The sequence below is a fragment of the Chlorocebus sabaeus genome, chromosome 12 (genome assembly GCF_047675955.1).
Source record: "Chlorocebus sabaeus isolate Y175 chromosome 12, mChlSab1.0.hap1, whole genome shotgun sequence".
Classification (NCBI taxonomy): Eukaryota; Metazoa; Chordata; class Mammalia; order Primates; family Cercopithecidae; genus Chlorocebus; species Chlorocebus sabaeus.
Genome location: NC_132915.1, coordinates 42482466 through 42502682, shown reverse-complemented (window position 1 = coordinate 42502682; position 20217 = coordinate 42482466). Strand labels below are relative to the sequence as shown.

Here is a 20217-nt window from a genome sequence, read left to right as displayed (position 1 = left end):
GGAGCCTCTGTGCTTCCTCATTTATCTTGTGATCTGCCTTGGCAAGGGAAAGCTGGTGTTCTTAAAACCATGCCTCTCAGATCCGAGTGTGTGCTCTGTGCTAACAAACTGGCTCCCTGGTAGACAAGCCTGCATGTGTGATACTTGCTGTCCTGGATTTGTTAAGAGAATCATGTGGAGAGAGGATTCAGGTAGCAATAAATAATTATTTATGTTTAGTCTCACTAATAAGCTTTGAAGGGCAACTTCTTTGTTAATTTTTTTTTTCTGCAGTTTCTTGGCAGATTTTTCTACATGCCTCAAATCTTACCCAGACCCAAACGTTATAACTTTTGAATGACATTTTTTTCTAGAAGGAAAAGTTCAATTTTCTACCAAGTCATTTAAGCCTTCAAATTCATTAATTCATTGGCTTAAAATAGCAAATAAAAGCTTAGTGAATTATTCTCTGATACTACTTAGTTTAATATATTTAAACTTTGCCTGAATCCCATCTAATATTTCTTATCTATCTATATATATAAATAGATATATATGGAAATAAGAATATCATGTCAAAAACAAAGTCTGGCTTTAAAATATCAAATAATGGAAAGCTCATATATGTATGTTTTTTTATATATATATATCATATATATTATATAAAATATTTAAGAATTTGAGCCTTCCATTATTTGTTAGATATTATATATATATGAGTTTTCCATTGTTATTTTATATATATATTATATACATATATGAGCTTTCCATTATTTATTTTAAAGCCAGTCTTGTTTTTGACATTATAATCTTATTTCTTCTTCTTGAAGTTTTCTTCCTTAGACTGCACAAACCCACTGCATTCTTTTTGTTCCCACAGGCACCCAGTCAGTCAGAGTCAGAGCCAGAGAAGGCTCCATTGTGCAGTGTGCCCCCACCCCCTCCTTCAGCCTTTGCAGAAATGGGTAGTGATCACACACAGTCATCTGCAAGCAAAACCTCACAAGATGTGGACAAAGAGGATGAGTTTGGTTACAGCTGGAGTAAGTTGTCTTTTTGTGATGCATTTAATTATAAGAGGTATTAAAATAGCTCTGAGTTTCTCAAGGATTGTGCCCTGGATAAATAAGTATGTTGCAGCTTTGTGATATATACTGCAGTTCTGTGTGGAAAGAAATGGTGTTTGTTTTGCTTGAATACAGCATACATTCCTGAAGCATGAAATCATACTCTTCCTTTCCTTTAAAAGTGCTGTTAAAGCTCACTCTGCCTTTTGTATGAGAATTAATAAGGACAGGGCACTCTCTCAGAAGCTATGCCACTCTGTGTCTTGAACAAGTCACCACCCCTTTCTGGGCCTCAGATTCCTCATGTAAAATCTGGCTGTTGTTGATATCACACCTTGAACTTCTGGTGCATTTTCTATACCAGAATGGTGATGTAGTATAATTGTGGAGATAAAAACTTTAGGTATTGACTAAACTGTTTAACTGTCTCTAAGCTTTAGCCTAGTGATTATCTCTCTTTTTAAAATGGAGTTCTCCCCTCAGGTTGCTAACATTCAATTAGACAGTGCCAAAAGAGTGCTAAGCACAGCGCCTCGTGCCCAGCAGTGTTTCATAGGCAGCTGTTATTAGGGCCAATAGAGAGTCTCTGTTTTCTAAGCAAATACCATTTTACAGGAAAATACTTAAAATTTAGCCCAAAGTTATCAATGTCATTGTTTTAAAAAGTTTTATTTTAAAAATCGAATTATTTCCTTTAAGAAAGCTGCAGTACATCTTTTTAGGAAGTACGGAACATAAAAATTGTGCTGCTATATTGTGGGAATCAGGAAATAGTTTATGAGGTTGATGCAGTTAGGAATCAATGTAGAATGCATGACATTAGCCCATTAGCCATATAGTAACACTTTCTAAGATGACTGGTAAAGTTTGTAGGTTTCTCAGTCTGTTCTCAGTGACGCTAGAGCGTATTGCTAACAATCAGTGTGGTCAGAATGTACTCTTGAGGAAAATGTGAACTGGAATGTTTCGGTTTTCTATTATGAAGCCACCCCAAAATGTAATGGCATAAAACAATAATTTATTATTAATCTATCAAAGGGCGGTGGGTGACTGGGCCCAGCTGGGCTGGACTTCCAAGACAGCTCATTCACATGGTTGGCAAGTAATGCTGGCTGTTGGCTGGTTGCTCATCTGTGGCTGTGCACTGGAGCACCTACGTGAGGCCTTAGCCCTCACAGATTAAATAGGGTGCACAATAACCATCACCTCTTGAAGCTGTGGGGTAGGAGATGTAAATGGTGTCATCTAATTAGGAAATGTGTCCCAAAGCTGGGATACGTGTATCAAGTTGTCCTGGCGTGATAGCTCTGTGCAAAAAGGAAGCTCATTCCCTTCATTTTGCATATATCTACCCAGAAACTGCCCAACATGATGTGATATACAATGTTGATATTCTAATGGGAGAAAAGTTCCCACTGTTCAGTGAACACAGATATTCTGGATGCCTCAGTTCTGTTCTCCTCTGCAAATGATCAAGTTTCTGGTTTAATCATAGTCTTTTGAGAGTTTGTAAATATGCACTTTGGGAGGCCGAGACGGGTGGATCACGAGGTCAGGAGATGGAGACCATCCTGGCTAACATGGTGAAACCCCGTCTCTACTAAAAAAATACAAAAAATTAGCCGGGCGTGGTGGCGGACGCCTGTAGTCCCGGCTACTCGGGAGGCTGAGGCAGGAGAATGGCGTAAACCCAGGAGGCGGAGCTTGCAGTGAGCTGAGATCTGGCCACTGCACTCCAGCCTGGGCGACAGAGCAAGACTCCGTCTCCAAAAAAAAGAAAAAAAGAAAAAAAAGAGAGTTTGTAAATATGAATTACTTCTCTTTGGCATAACCACCCCAAGGAGAACTGATTAATCAGACATTGTGCTCTCTGCACCCTAGATGCAAAGAAATTCCTCAAAGTTTGGGTCCTCCAGGAAACCAGTCCTGATGCCCAAGTGACTAGTCTATTTAGCTTTTAACTGACAAAGATTACATTTTGGTACTAAATACTGCCCTTTTGAGATAAAACTAAATAGCTTTCCACAGTAAAGCATTTGACTGTAAATTAACTTTAAATATGTATTTGTTGTTGTTGTATGTAGAAAATATCAGAGAGCGTTATGGAACCCTAACAGGTGAGCTGCATATGATTGAACTGGAGAAAGGTCATAGTGGTTTGGGCCTAAGTCTTGCTGGGAACAAAGACCGATCCAGGATGAGTGTCTTCATAGTGGGGATTGATCCAAATGGAGCTGCAGGAAAAGATGGTCGATTACAAATTGCAGATGAGCTTCTAGAGGTAAGTTTTTGTGGAAAACTTTGAATTTATTCTTGTTTTATAAGTGTAATGGAACCGTCAGTTTCCAGAAAATCACCTATACCTTATAGCGACTGAGAAAGCCATTGCTTGCTTAATAAAATAGATGCATTGCAGCAAATCTGGCTCTACACCAAATTTCTACTAAGTAGAGTCCATGTTCCCATTAACATCCATTAAAAGGTCATGACTGTGTAGCACCAGAAACAATTTTTGCCCCAAGATAGTAATAAAGCTCACACTTCAAAAGCATTTGTTTTGTGTGCTGCATTTTTATGAGGAGTTTTTGAAAAGCCAAGTGACCAGTAATTCCCCAGAGGCTGACCCACTGGACATTCTGGAACTTGAATCACTAATGGGAGAAGTGATGAGGGTGAGGTGGGGTGGGGTCAAGGTTAAGGCTAAATAACAAGCAGTAACTCAGCCTGCCAAACAAAATAAATTTGTGGACCATACTTTATAGGGTTTAGAATTTTATTTGCTTGTGTTGTTTGTCCTTGCCCCTCCTGGGCTGGGATCCACATGATTTTATACTGCCTTTATATTCTTCCCATGCTGAGTATGTTTCCCTATAGACAGGGAAGGTTCAGTTGGCAGTGACTAAACGACCAAATGACTGAGCCAGTCATTTGCATTAGGCACTATACTGTTTAGGCACAGTTTGCTGCCTAAATCCTGAATCTACCCAGCATTTCTTCTCCCAGTGACCTATTTCCAGGGCTTGAGTTTTGAGACTAAGTGGGAAATACGACAGTAAGGAACTTCCCAGGATGGTCTTGCAGGTGACAAGTTTTTCCATAGAGCCCTCATTTTGTGCAGAGCATCCTGGGAGCCCCATGCCTGCCAGGAAATTTGCTATCTACTCTCCTGCAGTTGGTCCAAGTGGTGCCTCTTTATCAGCAGTCCATGGATGTCAGACTTCATGTGCATTATTTTAATGCTGGCTTTAAATATGAGCTATTCTTTTATTCACCATGAAAAGTCAGGTTCATGTTCTGGGGAGGAAAATATATAACATTTAATATAAAATATATTTGAAAGGAAGAAAAAATGTGCTTTTCATTAATGAGGAAGGATGATAAAAGTTTATGATACTAAAATTTCAGGCCCAACTAATGCTATTTATTTCTCACAGATCAATGGTCAGATTTTATATGGAAGAAGTCATCAGAATGCCTCATCAATCATTAAATGTGCCCCTTCTAAAGTGAAAATAATTTTTATCAGGTGATCATTTTCTTTTGCTAGTTTACCAAATACTTTTTGTTAGCATTTCTACTCGGAGTTCTTTTGAATAAAAATAAAACATTTGTGGCCGGGCGTGGTGGTTCACGCCTGTAATGTCAGCACTTTGGGAGGCCGAGGTGGGCAGATCACGAGGTCAGGAGATCGAGACCATCCTGGCTAACATGGTGAAACCCCGTCTCTACTAAAAAAAAAAAAAAGAAAAAATACGAAAAATTAGCCGGGCATGGTGGCATGCGCCTGTAGTCCCAGCTACTAGGGAGGCTGAGGCAGGAGACTCACTTGAACCTGGGAGGCGGAGGTTGCAGTGAGCTGAGATTGTGCCATTGCACTCCAGCCTGGGCAACAGAAAGAGACTCTGTCTCAAAAAAAAGAAAGAAAAGAAAATATTTGTAAATATGTAAGTGTCATAGTTCCAGGTTTTGGGGGTTAAAAATTTTTCTCTGATAACCTTCTGACTTTTGAAGTAAGAGAATGAAAATAATACCATTATGTTATAACAGGTTGTTGTTTTTTTGCTTTCAGAAATAAAGATGCAGTGAATCAGATGGCCGTATGTCCTGGAAATGCAGTAGAACCTTTGCCTTCTACCTCAGAAAATCTTCAAAATAAGGAGGTATATGTAACTTATATTTGTTTCTCTGGGAAGACTTGATTGATGTGCACCTTATTAATTCAATCAATCAATCACCTAACACTTAGAGAGGGATCTTAGAGGTAGATAAGTTATATCCTTGGCCTTCAAGGAGTGTAAATCCTAGTATAAGAAGACGCTCATGGAAATAAGCATACCACTTATGTGAAGAGTACTTGTAGTCTGTAGTGAGGGTAGGAAAAGAGTTATCAGTTCTGCCTCTGAAAAGAAATTGAGAATAAAACTTTATAGGGAAGGTTACATATGAAGTGTATGTTGGAAGATTTGGGGGGTAAAAATGTTGCAAGCAAAGGGCATGGAGTGAGTAATGGCGTGGATACTCTGGCCAGTGCAGGGAACAAAATTATAGAGCATCACTGAGCAATGAGGGGCAGGGAATGGGAGCTGGTGGGGAAAGGGTCAATATTAGAGGGGAAAGGGTCAGATCATGGAATACACTGGTAGGCTAACATGTGCCAGCCTTGTCTTTGAGACAGTGTGGAGCTCAAAGAATGAGAAATGTATAGTTAAAAATTTCTCTGGCAGTACTGTAGAGAAAAATCAGAAGCAGCAGGGGAGAGAAGTTAGAGGAAGTAAGATAATTATTGGAATCATTGAGGAAACAGTTAACGAGGACCTGAACTAAAGCTAGAAGAGGGAATGGTTACATCAGATGTTTAAGACCCAAATCGGTAATACTTCATCCCCAACTAAATGTACTCATTGAGGAAAAATGAATGGTTGAAGATGTGTTTAACCAACAAATATTTTCTGAGTACTCTGCCTTATACCAGATATTGCTCTTTGGACTGGAGAATAAAACAGATAGGATGTAAAAGGTTTTCAGATGTCTGACTTAGTGATATGAGGGATGGCTGTTTTCTACCAAATAGAAAATACAGAAAGATATTTGCAAAAATATGGTACATTCTATTTGTGGCAGGGTAAGAACAAAGTGGCTGTTGGATAGCCTGGTAGAAGTTTACATTGGGACATTTGGTCTCCAGTTTAGAGATGATTTCCTGTAGATGCAGATTTGGCATTTCTAAGCCACGGAAACTGAGGTGCTTGAGAAAGCATTTAGAGAGAAAGAGGGCCAAGGGCAGAATCATGTGGTAGCAACAATAAGGAGGAAGGCGAACAAAGAGATCAGAGGCTATGAAGAACCAGGAGGGCATGTGGCAGAGCAGCGGAGGACAGTGTCTTTCAAGGGTACACTCCACAGCTCTACATGCTGCCATGTAGCAAGAATCCAGCGAGACGATGAGTAGAGAGAGTCCTTTGGGTTTGGTAACTAGGAGACTTTTAGTGGTTTTTGAGAAGGCAAATGATGGACAAGAAATCAAGGAGAGAGAGAGGCAGTGGCTAGAGAGTGATAGAGAATTGGGAGAGTGGTTTTGTTTTGATTTAGGAAAGCTTTGGGTACATGTGTATGATGAATAAAAGGAGTTAGTAGAGAATGAAAAGCTTTAAATTAGAGGAACCTTGGTGATTATCAGTGGGGATAGCTGTAGGAAGAGAAACATTCTTCCCTAAATCAATATATAAAAATAGAGCTTATGTGTATATAAGATAGATGTACAAATCATTGTCTCATTCTGGCTGCTCCTAACATTCAACTATGCCATGTGGTTATTTAAGATAACTAGGTTATAAAGTAATATATTTTTTTCATATTACTTGTACTAAATATGTCTCTTAAGGAATTTTTAATAACGTTCAGGTAAAACAAAGTTTTCAATTCACTTGATAAATAATGCAGTAAAGAATAATGAATGGTGTTTCTGCTGGTGCTCTGTCAGTGAGTTTCACCATTTGGTAGCTGGGCTGCCATCAGTTTTCGTTATACAGTAAATCCAGGCAGTCTTCAAGCCACTTGGTCTATCTGTGCTCTCAACTGATTGTCGTCCAGTTACACCTCATAAGTATTTTGAAAAGAATATAATGTTCATAAATTCCATAGAATGTTAAAATAGCAAAAATATATAAAAATAAATAAATGTATTAAAATAACAATAGTGTATTAAAATAAATAAATGTATTAAAATAATTTTGTATAATGTATAAAATAATTTTGAGTAAGTGGCCCTTATATTTAAACAAATCAAAATTCCTAACACGCAGTTGTCCTTTTTGTCATTTCTTTCCCTCTGTCAGACAGAGCCAACTGTTACTACTTCTGATGCAGCTGTGGACCTCAGTTCATTTAAAAATGTGCAACATCTGGAGCTTCCTAAGGTAAATCTGCTTTGAATTGGAATGAAATGATGTGAGTTCCTTTACATCAGTGTTCTAATTCTAATTCACTGTGTTCTCAAAAGTGTGGTCTCCAGATTAACAGCATCAGCATCATCTGAGATTTTGTTAGAATTGCAAATACTTGGGCCCACTCAAACTTACTTGCTGAATAAGAAACTCTAGGATTGGGCCCAGAAGTTTGTGTTTTATTAGACCTGCCTGATGCACATTTAAATTTGAAAACTACTGTGCTAACTGATACTTTATCAGGGGTCCAGCTTGCCCTTTTGTAATTATTCCAAATTATGAAATTTAGGTATCTGTCCATTGATTCCTTTACTAAGGTCCCGCTATGGAGGAAATGAAAATAAAGAAATAGAAATTATAGTTTTATCCTTTAAAAATAGGAAAGCTCATATATTTAGAAGTGAATTTTCGACTCATATGATTGCCTTTAAGAGATAGTTTGCTGAACAGAAACCTATAAATACTTTTGGGTGCTTCAGGCTCTTGCAGTTAAGCAGGTGGACAATGGAAGAGCATGAGTATAAGCTGAAAGAGCAGTGAAGTGCCCAGGAAGAAGAGGAAGGCAGGAGGTGGGGTAGGGAGGTCAGAGAATATTTATAGGAAGTGCTGCAGACAGAAGGAAAGAGAGTGGTCCGTATTGCCACTCTCCAGCCAGGAGGCAGTGCAGTATGATGCTTGAGAGCCTCAGCTCCAGAGTCATTCTGTCTGGGTTGAATCCTTGTTTCATCAAGTACACGCTTCACACATTGTATGATCTTTCTTTGCCTCAGTTTCCTTATTTGTAAATTGAAGATGATAATAGCACCTTTATCCTGGCACATGGTCAGATTCTGTTAAGTATTCAGGGGGAAAAAATACCCTGACGATATTGATATTTTTATTGCCGTTTTTTACAGTGATAACTATATACAAAAATGCATCGCTCTAGTCTTGTACTATACACATAAGAGGAGTCTTTATCATGATGGACTATTTCTGTTGTGGTTAAAAAGAAAAGAAGTTGCTAAAGTCTTTTTACCTTTCTATCAAGAAGTCCATACACTTCAGTTTGAGAATCCCTCATTCTGTCTCCATTTAAGAGAGATGACATCTTCCTCTTTCCCTTTCTGATTTCCGCTCTTAGTTTCTTTTCCTCCTAAATCCTGAAGAGTTTATAATATTTAACAGTGCAATCATTTCCCTATAATTTGTTAATTATGAAACATTTAAATGTATGTTGAATACTTTATAATGAATGATTTTTTAAAAAAATCTGTTTATGTTGATCTTTAGAAAAGTCTAAAATTAGATAATTTTAAAATATCCTTTCATGGTATGGATTTTAATTTATCATCTGAGGCTTAGTATATTCTAGGATATAATGAGTGCCCAGGAAATGTTTCTGGAATGACATGTTAGATGAATAAAGAGCAGCCTACTGTAATGGTTGGGAGCACATACTTAAAGCCAGACCACCTGGGTCAGAGACCTAGATTTATCACTCACTGGCTGAGACTGTGACTTTGAGCATGTTTCTTAACCTGTACATAGTTTTGCCTTTGAAAATGGACTTAATAATTGTCCAACTTACCTCATAGACTTGTAGTGAGAATTAAGTAATATTGTGAAAATTAAATATACATATGTACAGTTTCCAGCACCTGGCACACATATACAAGTATTGTTTGCTATTATTATTGTTTTAATAATTAGGGATGAATAAGCTGGTATAGAGTTGTCTGATGGCTACTTGTCAGTGATTTTCTCTGATGTTTTCTATTTCCACATTAGACTACCTGATTAAGGTGCTTGATAGATGTTCATAGCATCTTAATCCCCTACTCAGAACCTCCCAAGGACGTTCATTTCCTAACAGATACATTCAAGTTCTTTGGTTGGGCATTTAGCAATGAGGGTGGACAGAAGCCTGTGCTGTCTGTCAGAAGCCCTTCTCACATCCTGAGTGATCGGCTATAAATCACTTAATCCCATTGGTCCTCACTTTCTTCTTCTGTAAATGGGCTGCCTATATTAAGGGTTATTGTTGGGATTGGATGAGCTAATGAGCAAGGTTCCTTCGTTCTGCAATATAAAAGCTGGTTTCTGCCTTTCGCCTCCTTTTTTATTTATTCAGCTGATGTCTATTATGTGTACTTCCCTTTCTAAATTAGATGCTATTGAGGAATGCAGGACCTTGGAGAACCTCAATGTATTGCCCACTGAAAGCTTCCATTTATATGTAGATTTCAAACAAATCTAAAGCTCAGGTAGCTAGAATGTATTTATTGATGAAAGCCAAAGTAAGTAAGGGGATACAAGAATCTTTTAAAAGTAGCTAGACAGAAGAGGCAATTAACCATGATTTTAATGATTTTAAGTGTGGGCTTTGGAGTCACTTAACTTCTCTGGGCAATAGGCAAGCCATTTGTTCCATGGTAAGCAGGTATATGCAAACCAACTTCCAAAGACTGAGGGAGCTGGGAGCCTGAAGAGAGAGGCTGACAAATCCAGTTTATCAGAAAGAAATGCTTAACAGGGACTTACGTACAGAAGCCATGTTGCTGGTGGCCACAATACAGTGGATCCCAGCATCCACCCTCCAGAAAGTATTCTTTACGTAGCAAGGATAAAGACATGTAGCTGGTCACGTCTCAGAGTTTCTTGCTGAAACTTGTTACCAGTGGAGAGGTTAGGTAAACGTCTTTATGAAGGATTATCTATGCTACAGGGCTCGCTACAGAACACCTTGGTATGCAGGAGTCAAACACTGGTCACCATGGCAGTTTCGCTTCAAGGTGGTGTCACTCTTGCCATACAACAGGCTATTTTCTATACCGTTTAACTTGTCTGGGTCTCACTTTCCTCATGAGATGAGGAAAATCCCTTTACGTTAGAGATGCTATTGTAAGGATTAAATGAAAAAATTTATACAAAGTGCTTACCACAGTGTGAGTTATTATAATTATTTTTGTTAATACTTCTAACCATGAATTTCTGAGTTCCAGATAGAATATATCCTTGAAAACATCTCTTGAGGAAGCCATTGTTAAAAATGACGTTAAGTGACATATTACACTAAGCCTGGCACTCCTAACCCCATTATTATATGGCTCTGGGAATAAAACTCAATTAAGCAAAGAAGGGAGAAAGAAACAGCTTCTAACACTCATGAATCAGCTTAAATCTTTTGTCATTTTTACTATCCTACATTTTTTTAAATTATAGTTAGTTATTTGACATAATAATTTAATGGTAATGTAACATGTGTTCATTATGGTATTTACTTCTTAGCAACCCTGTGAGCTTGCTATTGTTTTCTCCACTTTGAACTGTTCCCATAACTCCAAATAGTAGAGCTGGAATTGAACTCTGGTCTTCTGCCTCCAAGTCCCATTTCCCATCCATTACCTATTTCAACTTGCTACTGGGCCCCATCTGCCTTTCTAAAATGCCTGTATGTTCCTTCTAGGAATCCTGTACTTCAGTCAAAGTGATTTGAATCAAGAGCTCATGGAGAAGGTTTTGAGAATTTATCCCTCCTTGCCTTGGTTTATATCACTTGGTCTTTCTGACTTCTTTTAACTTATATAAATCCTACATACACTAAAGACCGAACTTAAATCTCACCTGTGTTTATTTTGAAATATTACTTCAATATTTTGGTTTATATAGTACTTACTATTAATGTCTTCATTTTATTTGTCACTTAACCATGTTTGACCCAAGAGCTTGTCTCCTGTGATGAAATTTGATGTGGGTATATTTACTGTACATCTAAAACGTACACATGTTGAAAGAAGAAATTCTCACTTTTTCTTTCCCATTACTTACTGTCATGGACATAGTTCAGACTGAGTAAATATCTGAGAAGGAAGAATGAATAAACGGTTATGTGCTGTACATGCATAAGGGGGAAAGATGTTGAGATCAGGAGAGTCAGGAAGAGAATAATTTTTGCATTGTCTAAAAGTGAGAGCTCTACTAACAGCTCATTTCTAGTTCTGTTTTGACTCCTTAGAAACTCTTGACAAGTCAATTATCTTTTTTTTAATCTTTTATATTTTTTAAAAATGGGAAAATAGAAGTATAAGCAGAAAGCTCCCATATGTAGAATCTAAACCCACAGTCGCTGACTGAAATGCAAATTCAATTGATCAGAAAACAGTTTTGATTAAAGATTGATTTTTAGCACAGTTTGCCCTAGGAAGTACCCATGCATCAAAGCAGGTAATAGCCTTCTATGACTGTCAAAGCTGTGCTTCATATCCATACAAGTTTATGTGGGGAAAGCCTTGAAATAGGATTAAGAGTTTTTCTTCTTTTGAATTTTAGAGAAGCTTCTACCTTCAAAATAATCCTCCAAATAATAATAATTTGTTAAGCTTAATTCGACTTTTCATTCTTGTTTATTACTCTTTTCTAGCTGCTTAATGATACAGCTCATTCAAAAATATATTTCCTTGAAGCCAGGTGCAATGGTGTATCCCTGTAGTCCTAGCTATATGGGAGGCTGAGGTGGGAATTCAAGACCAGCTTGGGAAACATAGCAAGACCCCATCTCTAAAAAACTTTTAAAATAATATTTTAAAACAGAAAAAAAAAACATGAAAATATATTTCCTTAATTTGTTTTCTATTTTCTGTATGGTAGTGTTTTAATAACTAGCCCCAAACAAAGTATCTCAGATCTCTTCTTGCTAAGGACTATATGCACTCTGGTGAAAGTAAGTTGGAAAGTTGAGCAGTTAAATAAAAAATTGCACACTCATATGCTGTTATCCTTTCTTATTTGTCGTCCTGTTTTTCTTTTTCTTATTTATTTATTTATTTATTTTTTATTTATTTATTTTTTTTTGAGACTCAGTTTCACTCTGTCGCCTAGGCCGGAATGTAGTGGTGTGATCTCGGCTCACTGCATCCTCCACCTCCCAGGTTCAAGCGATTCTCCTGCCTTAGCCTGCTGAGTAGCTGGGATTACAGGTGTGCACCACCATGCCTGGCTAATTTTGTACTTTAATTAGAGATGGGGTTTCGCCATGTTGGCCAGGCTGGTCTTGAACTCCTGACCTCAGGTGATCCACCTGCCTCAGCCTCTCAAAGTGCTGGGATTACAGTTCTGAGCCACCACGCCCAGCCTCATCCTGCTTTTCTGATATCAATAAATAGTTTGTTGATGTGTATATAGTTGTTTTTGTAGTATTCTAGTTGAGTTTGGGCATATTATGCATGCAGATTTGTTGCTTATTGTTTCTTTTAGGACTCCTCTTGTTGCAAATAACAGGAAAAAAAGCGAACTAATTCTATTAGGTTTCATCAAGGAAGAGGATTTGTGGACTCAGGTCAGCAACCTTCAAGGGTAGTTTGTCCTGTGACTGAATAGTGTCATCAAGAGCCTGTTTCTTTCCCTGTCTGTGTGATACTGTGCCATTCAGTGTCAACTTTATCCCAAGACTTGTCTTTCTCATGGTTTTAGAATGGCTGCCAACCATAGTTGGGCCATGCGCTACTTCTTTTATATGTATCTTGGGAGAAGGGAGAGAATGGCTATTCAAGCCTTCTGAGCAAAAGTTCCAAGATTATCCTAATTGAATCAGTTCAGATCATGTGTCTACTTTTGAGCCAGGGACTATGACCATGAGACTGTAATTGTAGAATTGACTTCAGTTGTTCAAACCCCATTCTTGGAGCTCCTTAACTTTTGCTATGTAACAAATTACCACAAAACTTCACAACTTAAACAACAGGCATTTATGGTCTCACAGTTTCTATGGGTTAGGAATTTCAGAGCATTTTAGCTGGGGGATCTTCTGAGAATCTCTTGTGCAATTGCCGACACATCGCCAGCTAGGGCTACAGTCATCTCAAAATTTGACTGAGCTGGACATTGCTTCCAAGATGATTTACCCAAATGGCTGTTGGCAAGAAGCCTTATTTCTTCTAAATGGGGCTGCTTGAGTTTTCTTAGGACAATGGCGGCTGGCATCTTGCAGAGCAAGTTATCCAAGAGAGACAGCAAGGAGGAAGCCCCTTTGCCTTTTTTGACCTGGCTGTGAAGTTATACACCATTACTTCTGCTTTATTCTCTTTGTTAGAATCAAGTCACTAAGTCAAGCCCCTGCTCTTAGGTTCCTTCTTGAAGGGAGAAGTATCAAATAATTTCTGCTCATATTTTTAATCTGCAGCCTGAAACATGGTGAGGGAAGAAGGTGGGAGAGAGAATATGGAGGTTGGGGGAAGAGAGGGGTGGGTGGGAAGGCTAGATATTCTAATAAAAATCCATTTGTATAAAGGGGTAAGATGGGAAGCAGTATTAGGTAAACAATCAGCAAATACCCACTGTACCAATAAAGTACTTTCCTGACCATTACGTGACAAGTATTATTATTCCATTTTGTAGACAAGAAAATCTAGATTTCGTAGGTAAGAAAATTGAGGATTAGAGATGTTAAGTGGCATATCCAAATTTCTATTGTTAGGTAGAAGGTAAAGTCAATTCTGCTCACTCTAAAGGTGCAGCTTACTCTGGCAGATACACATGACTGATTACCTGGAAAGAGAGAGGTAGCAGAGAGATGGTCAGTGACAGTTTCAAACTCATCAGGCATTAATAATCTACCTCAGAAGAGCTGCAGGTTGATAATCTTTAAAATGATGTTGAAACCTACCTTGATGTCATAGCCATTACCATAAACATCTCTGATGGCACATTAAACTCGTGTATATTTCAGAGAAACCATGTCAAGATTCCCTTTTCTCTTCTTTGCTTTTTGTAACTTTTCTCTGGAGAAAAAATTAGGTTGCTGGCTCTGGCCAGCATGAAAATGTTAAAAACTCGATTTTAATTTTATTAAAGTAAACATTAAAGAAAGCTAAAAGCCAATATTTCTGAACATTTGGTTTTGATAAAGGGAAATGTGGAAAATGTAGCAAAGTAGATGTAGCTCCCCAGCCTTGACAGGTTCTCGGAACTTGTCTTGGGACTGAGAGGCATTTTCAGTCTGCAGCAGATTGAAATGCTGTTCTCTGGAGAAACAACTCTTGAGTGTTCAGCCCCCAAAAGGACAGAGTCTGCATCCGTAATGGCAGTCTGCCTGCTAGAGGAAGAAAAGGGGCAGAAAAGAATGAAGGGACTAGATCCTGTTGTTATTTCCAAGTGACAGGCCAGAGAGGAGGTGGGATTCTTTGGTTGGTTTTGAATGACTTATTCAGTCATTAGACAAAATTTGTAAATGCTGAATGTTTTGATTGAATTATTGAATGTATTTTTGCTGTCCAGATATTTTGCTAAAGTTACTAAAGATGTCAGACATATGGGAAGAGTGACAACACTTGAATATTTGATGGAGGAAAATTTATTCCCTTTAGGAAAATTTGAAAGTTTGCTTAAGAAAAGACAAGATTTCTAAGATCTTAGATGTAAGATCTAAGGTCTTAGATTTCTGGACTTTAGAAGAGTTTTAATTGCTTTTCTTACCCTTGGTATCCATTTGGATAAAATTAATCTATCTCAAGTCTTCTGAGCATTTTTGTTTTTACTTTTCTAGGATCAGGGGGGTTTGGGTATTGCTATCAGCGAAGAAGATACACTCCGTGGAGTCATCATAAAGAGTTTAACAGAGCATGGGGTAGCAGCCACGGTGAGGTTTACCTTTCTTGCTGTCACTAAGTAGTTGGGGAGGGAATTACTTTTGGAATATCACTCAAATTCTTCTACATTTCCATTTAGGATGGACGACTCAAAGTCGGAGATCAGATATTGGCTGTAGATGATGAAATTGTTGTTGGTTACCCTGTTGAAAAGGTAATTTTCCAAAATAAAGCAAATGGTAATATAGGCCCATCCTTGGGCATGATTAAAGTGTTTGTGTCTACAAATCATAGGGAATTAGGGTTTTGTAGCTGTAAAAGACATGTTCTTAAGGAAAAGAAGAGATTATTCACAAGTTCTTCAATTTCTATTTCTTATTTTCCAGGTAGTGTTAAGGTATTTTTTGTTGCCAAATTATTCAATATTCACTGGGCATTTTTGATAAATATTTCCATTTTTTCCTTAGGAAAATTTTAAACTCCTTAATAGTGACTGTTAGTGCGAAAAAAATTTTAGTGAATATTTGCTGTTATAAATATCCACTGTGTATACTACTTTATAAACAGATTGTAAGACTCAACCATTAAATATATAACTTTTATTAGGGTTAAACATATCTTGTACTTGAGTTTCCTCTCCTCAAAAGAGATCTTAATATTTATTTAGTATCTCATTTGAGGCCTTTTATTTATAAGTGCCAGAAAAAAAGCTTTGTTTTCTTGAAATATGGTATGCTTTTTCTTTCTTATAATGAAGGAGAACCATATAACTATTAATCATTTCTTCATTGTCCAGTAAGAAGCTTAAAGTTACTTTTTAAAAATTCAGTTTTTAATAAGTATTTAGGCCACATCCTTTAACCCATAAATCTATGTTTTAACTTTTCGTTTGCCTTGACTTTTTTGTTGCATGCTTTTCTTATTCTGCTTGTAACATATGTGTTTCTATTTTATTAAAACTGTTTGTGTAAGCTGCTTCTATAGAGTCAGGAAGTAGGTAAAATAACCCATATATCTTCTAAGGTTGTGGGCATCCAGAAAAATGGATGAGATTAGAGATGTAAAAAGTTGAAAGTCTTATGTAAGGAAAAATCTGGTCAGAGCTAGAGTTAAAGTAGAAATTAACCATGGCCCTAATCTACATCAGGCATTTGGAAAAGCTAGAGAGAAATTAGAGCCATTTCTTTGACAAAGAAATAATTTGCATTTGTCTCTCCCCTTAACCACAGAGAGAATTAGATTCCATTGGTAATGGTGACTCATTGGTATGTCAACTAATTCACCTTTGAATTTTGTTTCTCTTCCACACATACACCCTGCCAGTTTATTAGCCTTCTGAAGACAACAAAGACGACAGTAAAACTTACCATCCATGCTGAGAATCCAGATTCCCAGGCTGTTCCTTCAGCAGCTGGTGCAGCCAGTGGAGAAAAAAAGAACAGCTCCCAGTCTCTGATGGTCCCACAGTCTGGCTCCCCGGAACCAGAGTCTATCCGAAGTAAGGCTTCTGGGCTCATGAGAGTCCCGCACATATAGAACACCTGAACTCAGCAGAGGGTTTCTGCTTGGGAGGCAGTTGCCTGCCTGTGGCTCATTATTTGGAAGGTGGTAGTCAGGGAGCCCTATGGTGAGGGCAGGGTGTAAAGAAAGCACTTCTAGAAAAAGAGTACTGGACTGTTAGGCAGGCAATCTGTGTGCTGTACATTAAGCAGCTGTGGCATCTTAGGAAACCTACCCACTCAAAGCCTCAGCTTCTTCATCTCTAAAACAAGGGAATGGTATTCTTTGCTCTCCAAAAATCTGTTGCTAGGGGCACCTTGATTCCAGGCATCTGACTAATGAATTAGAAATATCATTTTGTAGATGATTTTTTTAAACTGGGAAAATAATTTAACTTCCCTAAGCTTCAGCTTTCTTATCTGTAGAATGAATGTGCAATTATCCTGTTTCATAGGTGGGATCAGTACTGCCTGCCCCTTTAAGAAACTCTTTAGTCATTGCCGTGGTCTACATAGCAGATCTGAGTTCTATGCCTTAGGTGTAATAGTGGGTCTTGTCATAATGGAAATGGATTTAGGTTAAGTGAACCGTAGGATGACACTTTAATGTGTCATTACACTTCCAGTCTAGTATACGGAGGTACATTATTCCTTTGAGTTACTTTTCGAGAAAGAATACACTGATGTGTAATAAAACAGTGAGTTTCAAGCTCTGCAGCATCAAAACTTTAAAAAATTACTTAAAGGCATTGGCTTTTTCTGTAACAGGGGGTGGGGGGAGAAATTTCTTTTGGCCTCCAAACTGTTCTTTTAACAGTTTTTTAAGGAAACACTAGTTTAAAACATTTGTAATGTACTTGGAAGAAAAAGTCTTAAAGTAATACATCTCCGAAAATAATCCTTTATTTAGAAAGACTGGATAATTCACTGAAGTGCTAAAAGATTTTATGGAAATTTTCTCATTTTTCAATTTTATGTTGATCCCTAAATAGTGTTGTCTATAAAAATATGAAATGCTAAATGAAAACTTAACATAAAAGAAAATATCTTACACCTGTTCTTACCATTTAAGGAGCAAGAAAATAGTCTGTTTCTGATTTCCTAAAAAGAGAACATCTTGTCTAAAGCATACGCTACTATACCAAGTGTCCTAGCTTTCCCAAAACATGCTATTTGCTGTATGCTCTTTGTTTTATCATAAAACATATGATATGATATGAAGACTCTCATAAAATAACGTGTGAAATTATATTCCCCTTTTCTCGTGATCTATTCTTACCTATTCATTTCGGAACATATATGCACCAGGATTTGACATCTGAATGTATAAAACATCAAGTGAGACCCAAGGAGAAAACTGCAAATGGTCCTTTTTTTTTGCTTAGAATTGATTACATAAGAAGAGATGCTCTAGGATAAGAAGGAAACAAAAATGTGAAAAGCCCCGAAAAGCAGGCATCACAACCAAAATTATTGATGTGTTTTGTGGTCTTCCCTGAATGTACTTCTAGGTCTTTGCAACATATCTCTATTCTGAGTTTTTTAAATCTTTTAACTCATAAGAAGTGTGTTTGCCTTCACTGAAATAGATAATATCAAAGTGAAACTTGAGGTTCAATTTAACTCTGTTCTCTCTTCTTCATATCCTATCTTTTATATCTCTAGCAATTTAAAACATGCAGGATAGTATAGAAAATAATTAAATGAGTAATTTTCTGCCCACTACCTTAAATTAACAATGGCGATTTAATCACATTTGTTTTATTTTTAAATATAATTAAAAGATTGAGGTAAATATAAAGTCTCTTTTTGTCCACAGTCTTGGACCCATTTCCCTGCCCATCCCTCAGAGTCAATCTGTGTGATGAGTTTGATGGATATGCCTTGTAACTAATTTTTATTTGTATTTCATTTTTAACTTATTTTTAGATACAAGCAGATCATCAACACCGGCAATTTTTGCTTCTGATCCTGCAACCTGCCCCATTATCCCTGGCTGTGAAACAACCATCGAGATTTCCAAAGGGCGAACAGGGCTGGGCCTGAGCATCGTTGGGGGTTCAGACACACTGCTGGTGAGCACCACCCAGAGGTGCTTCTGCACAGGCAGTCCTTCAGCCAGACCTCAGAGACCATTATGGGGAGATTTCTAGCAGTTCTAGTAAAGGAAATGTTAAGGCCGAGAATAATTGTATTTGTTATTTTAATTTATAAGGCAAATATTCAGTTGGGTACAGGGGGTTTTCCTTTGAGCAAGCCAATAAATACTGACTCAGCAAGATTCTGCTACACTGGTGATTTTGACCTTGAAATTTCAAAGTGTTTCTATCAGTTCACCAGTCCTTGCTACATTTTAATTTCCTTTTTGCTGATATCCAGGTTGAGTTAAACCCATTTTAAGGGGAGTTTGAGCCAGGCGCGATGGCTCATGCCTATAATCCCAGCACCTTGGGAGGCTGAGGCAGGTGGATCACTTGAGGCCAGGAGTTTGAGATCAGCCTGTTCAACATGGCGAAACCCCAACTCTACTAAAAATACAAAAACTAGCCTGGCATGGTGGCATCTGTAATCCCAGCTACTTGGAAGGCTGAGGCAGGAGAATATCTTGAACATGAGAGGCAGAGGTTGCAGTGAGCTGAGATTGCACCACTGCACTCCAGCCTGGGTGACAGAGTGAGACTGCATCTCAAAAAAAAAAAAAAAAAAAAGAGAGAGAGAGTTTGAAAAATTAGATACTTTGTAGACAAAATTTTCTGAATGCCAAAAATACCTTAAAAATGATTTCATTTATGAATAAGAAAGTTGTCTCTCATCTATGTATGCATGTTTTATTTTATAGTTTTTTTCTTTAATGTTCTCTATCATTAGGAAAAATGTATAAGCTCCTTTGAGCCTTTTAGCAAAAATTGTTGTTACACTTTCCCTTGAATTATATGGGGCTTGTACCTGTAGAGCCAGAGTTTATAACCCTTATTGCTGTCTGTCAAAGTGTAATGTGTTTGGACTCCATTTCTGCTCACCATTCCTAGGAGAATGGGATAAGTATGGGTATGTTTTGTTTGGGCCCTTAGGGTGCCATTATTATCCATGAAGTTTATGAAGAAGGAGCAGCATGTAAAGATGGAAGACTCTGGGCTGGAGATCAGATCTTAGAGGTATAGAATGCCTGTTTTTGACCTTCAAAATTAACAGAGAAAAGGCTCCTGGGGGGAGTGTTTCTTTCTTTGCTTCTTTCTCTCTCTCCCTTTCCCCACCTTACTCCCCTTTGCTTCTCATGTTCCTCACAGTCAGTGTCCCATTTCTGTCCAGGTGAATGGAATTGACTTGAGAAAGGCCACACATGATGAAGCAATCAATGTCCTGAGACAGACGCCACAGAGAGTGCGCCTGACACTCTACAGAGATGAGGCCCCATACAAAGAGGAGGAAGTGTGTGACACCCTCACTATTGAGCTGCAGAAGAAGCCGGGAAAAGGCCTAGGATTAAGTATTGTTGGTAAAAGGTGTGACTGAGGAAGACAAACCCAATGCTCCCTTGGAAATGATGGGACTTAAATTATTTTAAAGAGTAATAGCAGTAGCTGAATCTTTTATCAGTGGCTAGTGTTCAATAGGTAATTGTTAGCCCCCTCACTACAGAACCATAAAAAGATGTCAGTTTTGG

At 37.8% G+C, this 20217-nt stretch overlaps 1 protein-coding gene across 18 annotated transcripts in view; it reads left to right on the top strand.

The window, feature by feature from the left end:
* MPDZ (multiple PDZ domain crumbs cell polarity complex component) overlaps positions 1-20217 on the top strand; it is a 182703-nt gene that overhangs the window by 141864 nt on the left and 20622 nt on the right. For 17 of the 18 annotated variants that reach the window (XM_037998405.2, XM_007969229.3, XM_037998410.2 and 14 more), the window contains 11 exons: positions 860-1022; positions 3131-3327; positions 4481-4572; positions 5116-5206; positions 7382-7462; positions 15012-15104; positions 15194-15268; positions 16378-16552; positions 18483-18628; positions 19625-19708; positions 19863-20056. In XM_037998405.2, coding sequence (XP_037854333.2) covers positions 860-1022; positions 3131-3327; positions 4481-4572; positions 5116-5206; positions 7382-7462; positions 15012-15104; positions 15194-15268; positions 16378-16552; positions 18483-18628; positions 19625-19708; positions 19863-20056 — 1391 coding nt within the window. The remainder of the gene's footprint in view (positions 1-859; positions 1023-3130; positions 3328-4480; positions 4573-5115; positions 5207-7381; positions 7463-15011; positions 15105-15193; positions 15269-16377; positions 16553-18482; positions 18629-19624; positions 19709-19862; positions 20057-20217) is intronic. The other variant, XM_037998408.2, reaches the window with a different exon arrangement.